Source organism: Pecten maximus, chromosome 3 (assembly GCF_902652985.1).
Source record: "Pecten maximus chromosome 3, xPecMax1.1, whole genome shotgun sequence".
Classification (NCBI taxonomy): Eukaryota; Metazoa; Mollusca; class Bivalvia; order Pectinida; family Pectinidae; genus Pecten; species Pecten maximus.
In genome coordinates, this window is record NC_047017.1 from 41,991,466 (window position 1) to 41,998,299 (window position 6,834).

The window sequence follows — 6,834 nt, forward strand, 5'->3', positions numbered from 1 at the left end:
ACAGTCTCAATACACAGGTACAATATACCACAGTCTCAATACACAAGATACAATATACCTACAGTCTCAATACACAGGTACAATATACCACAGTCTCAATACACATGGTACAATATACCACAGTCTCAATACACAAGGTACAATATACCACAGTCTCAATACACAAGGTACAATATACCACAGTCTCAATACACAAGGTACAATATACCACAGTCTCAATACACATGGTACAATATACCACAGTCTCAATACACATGGTACAATATACCACAGTCTCAATACACAAGGTACAAATACCACAGTCTCAATACACATGTTACAATATACCACAGTCTCAATACACAAGGTACAATATACCACAGTCTCAATACAATGGTACAATATACCACAGTCTCAATACACAAGGTACAATATACCACAGTCTCAATACACAAGGTACAAAATACTACAGTCTCAATACACATGGTACAATATACCAGTCTCAATACACATTGTACAGTATACCACAGTCTCAATACACAAGGTACAATATACCACAGTCTCAATACACAAGGTACAATATACCACAGTCGTCAATACACATTGTACAGTATACCACAGTCTCAATACACATGGTACAATATACCACAGTCTCAATACACAAGGTACAATATACCACAGTCTCAATACACATGTACAATATACCACAGTCTCAATACACAAGGTACAATATACCACAGTCTCAATACACATGGTACAATATACCACAGCGTCAATACACAACGTACAATATACCACAGTCTCAATACACAAGGTACAATATACCACAGCCTCAACACACAATGTACAAATATACCACAGTCTCAATACACAACGTCAAATATACCACAGTCTCAATACACATTGTACAATATACCACAGTCTCAATACACAAGGTACAATATACCACAGTCTCAATACACATGGTACAATATACCACAGTCTCAATACACATGGTACAATATACCACAGCGTCAATACACAAGGTACAATATACCACAGTCTCAATACACATGGTACAATATACCACAGTCTCAATACACATGGTACAATATACCACAGTCTCAATACACATGGTACAATATACCACAGTCTCAATACACATGGTACAATATACCACAGTCTCAATACACAATGGTACAATATACCACAGTCTCAATACACATGGTACAATATACCACAGTCTCAATACACATGGTACAATATACCACAGTCTCAATACACATGGTACAATATACCACAGTCTCAATACACATGGTACAATATACCACAGTCTCAATACACAAGGTACAATATACCACAGTCTCAATACACAAGGTACAATATACCACAGTCTCAATACACATGGTACAATATACCACAGTCTCAATACACAAGGTACAATATACCACAGTCTCAATACACATGGTACAATATACCACAGTCTCAATACACAAGGTACAATATACCACAGTCTCAATACACAAGGTACAATATACCACAGTCTCAATACACATGGTACAATATACCACAGTCTCAATACACATTGTACAATATACCACAGTCTCAATACACAAGGTACAATATACCACAGTCTCAATACACAAGGTACAATATACCACAGTCTCAATACACATGGTACAATATACCACAGTCTCAATACACAAGGTACAATATACCACAGTCTCAATACACATTGTACAGTATACCATAGTATCAATACACATGGTACAAACTACCACAGTCTCAATACACATGTTACAATATACCACAGTCTCAATACACATGGTACAATATACCACAGTCTCAATTACACAAGGTACCATATACCAGTCTCAATACACAAGGTACAATATACACAGTCCATACACAGGGTACATATAACAGTTTCATACACATGTTAAGTACTCACAGTACTCAATACAATGGTACAATTAACAGACTCAATACCCAAGGTAACAAATACACAAGGACATATACCACAGTCTCAATACACAAGGTACAGTATACCACAGTCTCAATACACATGTTACAATATACCACAGTCTCAATACACAAGGTACAATATACCACAGTCTCAATACACAAGGTACAATATACCACAGTATCAATACACAAGGTACAATTTACCACAGTCTCAATACACAAGGTACAATATAGCGACCGGGATCACAGGGGTTTGTGATAAAAATGATATTTCATATCTTCAGTTTATTTTTGAGTATCATCATTACTGGTTATTTTTCGGTATAATTAACAATTTATGACCCTGGATTCAGGTTAATGTGAACAAAATCATATACATAAAGTGTACTATGTACTATTCACACTGCGCATTACATTCGTATTTGTAGTGATATGTTTAAGGTTCTATTATAAAATATCTAAATATTTGTTGTGAGGAGTATTTTATCATGAAAAAGACGTATTTATGTATATCATGATAACCAAATCGTGTCTGGAACTATTTTTTGTTGCCTTGGCGACGAGAGTAGCTGTCTGACTGCTGTTGCATTGCCGTACCTGTATGGACTGATGAAGGGAAGTGAACCTCGTGTAAATGTTACATTAGCTGCTTCGCAGTTCACTTCTATTGTAAGAGGTTCACTTCCCTTCATCATTTCATGCAAGCAACAAAAGTGACAATCAATCTTTAAGTAAACAAAATGTTAATCGTATGTTTGTCAGTTTAACTCGTTTCTAGTATTATTTCTGTTGTTTGGACTGGGGATGTCTGTTGTTAGAAACTGAATACAAAATTTTGAAATGCCCACATGATATATCCATTAACACATCTGTCTATGATATCCTAAAAAGCGTATTGCAGAATTCTACTTTTTGTATCCAAAATGGATCTCACTGGTCAAGGAGTTATTGACATTCAAAGATTTGTGCGATGTACATGTACAAAGGTGGTCGAAATTGTGAATTTCCAGATTAAAACTGATGTCAACCGTGGGTGAACCATGTCCTTTTCCTGTCAGTATCATAGGGAAGTATTAGAATTCAGCTATTTTTCTTATAATTGAACATGTTTCTGAAGTTAAATAAACGCTTCACAGAATTACTAATTGAATCAAAAGGACATTGATTAAATGTTAAAAGGAAGGGAGTGTTTGAAACTAAGCTGTCATAGCACTGTTCTAATAGCAGTGCCGATTCCATTCTACTCGACGTAACCATTACATTTTGTTAATCAGTGATACTCAGATTTATTTTTTCTAAGTCAATGGTGTGTGGTAAAGTCAACGTATACACATGTATGTGCACAATATGCCATTATCATGTACCGATATCCACAGCCAAATACGTTATTTTCCACTCAGCTAGCGGATCCACATGTTTCTATGTATTGTACGGATGGCTCTGGGGACTGGTTATTTTTCAGGTTTGGCTTTCAGAGGTACGTTAACTTATCAACTAACTTAGAAAAATGCAATTTATTATTACAATAACGAGTTTGAAAAATAGCTTGTGTGCCAGCCACTTCTAGGACGAACCGAGCAATGTAAAGTACAGATAAATATATAAGAAATACGTACTTTCCGTTACCTCAGATCTCTAAGTGGGTAGATTTCTCTCTGACAACCTCCTCATGTTACATAATTTGTAGTCTTGTCATCTTTTAATCTTGACCCTTTTAATACACAAGAAAAAAATAAATCCATCCATCCATCCATCCATCTTATCTATCTCTCTCTCTCTCTCTCTCTCTCTCTCTCTCTCTCTCTCTCTCTCTCTCGATCTTGTTCTAATTCATTAATAATCTCAAAACATACTACTATTAATATTGAGAATCAGTCATATGACCTAGGTTTAATCCATGAGTCACGTGGGGGAATCTAAAACTAGATTGAAATAAAATAGTAGGTGGACTACCGAGAAAATGTCTTCATTCTTGAAATTGAAATTTCCATTCAAGCTTTCTCAGTTGAAGTATGTGGAGGGGAAGTATGATAATGACAGTGTGTGGTTTGTATATGAGTGTCAACAGGATGTCATACATCCATTCAAAATAACTCATCATTTCACGACTACTTCCTGTTTGATAAGTACCTTAATTTTGTATAGTGACAAACTTATGTTGATGTTAGTATCTCGAGTTATCGTCGCTGTGTGTGCTTCGTCCTCAATATTATCTGGTCATTTCAACCAACTACATGGCAAATTCCACCAAGGCGTTTGAAGATCAAGCTCTCCTTGATCAATGGAACTCAGAGTTCGTGGACGTGCTGTGGTCCGATACCCTTCTCCTGGTGATGTACATCTTGATTGGCGTAGTGGGTAACTCACTCGTTATTATTGTGTACACTCTACGTTTCCGGGACAAAAGCGAAGATCGATTCTTTATTCCATACCTTGCTGTTATTGACTTGATAGCATGTTTGGTGTGCTCATCTTTCGGTATTGCTGTAAACCAGTATGCTGTAACGTTTACCAATGACCCGGCGTGTAAGGCGTTCTGGGTATGCAGTCTATTTACGACAGGGTGTTCAATATTCATACTGCTAGTTATAGCGGTTCATCGATATCAGAAAATATGTCGACCATTTTCAGTACAGATGTCACTCCGAAGAAAGAGGCTGAGCTTAGTAGGCTGCATATCTGTGTCACTTCTTGTGTCACTCCCATCGCTGGCTTTCTATGGGACATCTCCTGTTATACACCCAGAATACAACATCACAGGAACGCGTTGTGCTAACATTCGTGGACCGTGGACGAAAGGTGTAGCTATATCCTACAAGGCTGTGATACTGCTCATGTGCCTGGGTGTACTGATAAGTTTGATAGTTCTTTACTGTTTGATAGGAAAAGCCGTCTTTAAAAGGATTACATTGAATAAAAACAGACAAATCCAAACATCAGTTCCAACCGCAATGTCCTCAGCAACATCTTCAGATACTGTGACAGCCATCGTGGAATCTGTCTCCGAGGATGGGCGAAAACTAGCTCCGAAGCCGATGTCAAATGCAAATTCAAAGAAGAAAACCATCCCGGGATATCGACTTTCCGTGATGTTTATGATTATCACCGCAGTTTTTGTTCTCTGCTACATTCCTAAGATGTCCATGATGGTGTTTGAGTCTAAAAATGAGATGTTCTGGTTCACTCTGGATATCTCCGGTTATGGCGCATATCGATTCTTATATACCATGTATATAATAAATAGCATCGTGAATCCTGTCATATATGGATTCTTTGATAAAAAATTCAGAAAGGAACTCTTGTCACTCTCTTACTGTACATAGTCATAATAGGTTTCATCAATTTGCAATTTTAATTTGTCTCGTTATGGTAGCACACCACAGTAAGACAGTCTGGCCATGGGCAATTTTTTTGTTAAGCAAATAACTCCTGTATTATGATATGCATAAAAAATGAAAAAATAAATGTACACTATAATTGGTATATTCAGTATGAAGTAGTAGGCTTCACATTTATTAAAACAAAAATCAATAAATTGGTTCCGGATTTTAAATATCCGGATTTTCCGAACGTGTGTTTACACAGGAAATTTAGTTTTGCCTACAGCGCAAAATGGAAGCCCACAGAAAAGGTAAGATAGCGGAAAATCTTAATTTACAACATATGTCCAAACAAGATTAATTCTGTCTTTGGGATAGAGATATTTAATTTTAAATAGGTTTCAGAAAAAAAATTGTGTAGAGAATTGTGCCATTTTGGGTCAAATATCATAATATTTTGCAATTTTTGAGAATTTTTTAAGCTGTTACCATGGTATTCACAGCTCTAAAAATCACAGAAAATATCAATTTACTTATCCTTCAGAGCTCTATTAAAATTGCAAATGTTGTACAGATTTCAAATATATATACTTTATTAGAGGTTATATGTAAGGTTAACTGGCAATGTTTACATATCTAAAACATGTGCCATATTTTTCAGAATTTGGCATTTTTACTGTACACTGCTACCTATAACATTAGGTATAATAAGATAAAATAAGATAAGATAAAAAGAAACAAAAAATAATGTTTTTATTTATTACTTTATTTCATTTTGACTTGTGGAAAAGTTGATACATTATATCAGTTCTTTCATATATGTTGCATCTTTGTTTTATATTTTATTTCGTGGGTGATGATGAATGATTCAGTGGAAGTATTACTACCTCATTAGAATTCTGTATCACAGTTCCTCAAGTCTTGTGTCTATTTGACTTATCGAATCACTATTTAGTTCAAATATGCACTGCACAATTCCAATTACATGAGTTACACTTGGGCGGTATACAAACGTACAGTTAACAGTATGTAATTAGAATATTTGATTATACTTGATGCCAGCCCACTCTTCTAGGTTTTTATGAAAGCTTGATGAAAAATACGATTTTCATCTTCTGACATTTTTTTATTTCATTATATCGAGAATCGTTTCTCTAACATGATCATACTAAGTATGACCGTGTGATTGTACAGTCCTTATTCACTACAGTATGACCACATGATTTTAAAGAATGTGACAGCATGATTAAATAACGGTTTTCGTTTGAATTGTTTTGTATTCTTTTTTGTACAATAAATTTCCTAGCAAATATAAGAAATTAAGGGATGAACATTTTTTTCTATCAGTATTCATTTAAAACTTACTCTTCTTAAATGTGCAACATCTTTAATTTTTTTGATTGTTATTCAAAAGCATGTAGTATGTGTTCATCAGCTTGCAATGCATATTAGAAAAGTCGTGTTATGTTCCCAAACCTTGTTACGCATATATATTCATAAATGTTGTGTTACATGATCAATAAGATTTGTATCATTGAAAACCAGATGCATTCGCCTGTAGCACAGATAGTCCATCGCCTCCTCCACAAAC

At 35.3% G+C, this 6,834-nt stretch overlaps 1 protein-coding gene across 1 annotated transcript; it reads left to right on the forward strand.

The window, feature by feature from the left end:
- The first annotated feature begins 4,098 nt into the window (after positions 1-4,098).
- LOC117324227 (orexin receptor type 1-like) lies at positions 4,099-5,350 on the forward strand. Its single transcript, XM_033879979.1, has one exon. It carries the CDS (start codon positions 4,158-4,160, stop codon positions 5,244-5,246), a length of 1,089 nt encoding a protein of 362 aa, XP_033735870.1. The 5' UTR covers positions 4,099-4,157; the 3' UTR covers positions 5,247-5,350.
- Positions 5,351-6,834: the final 1,484 nt, after the last annotated feature.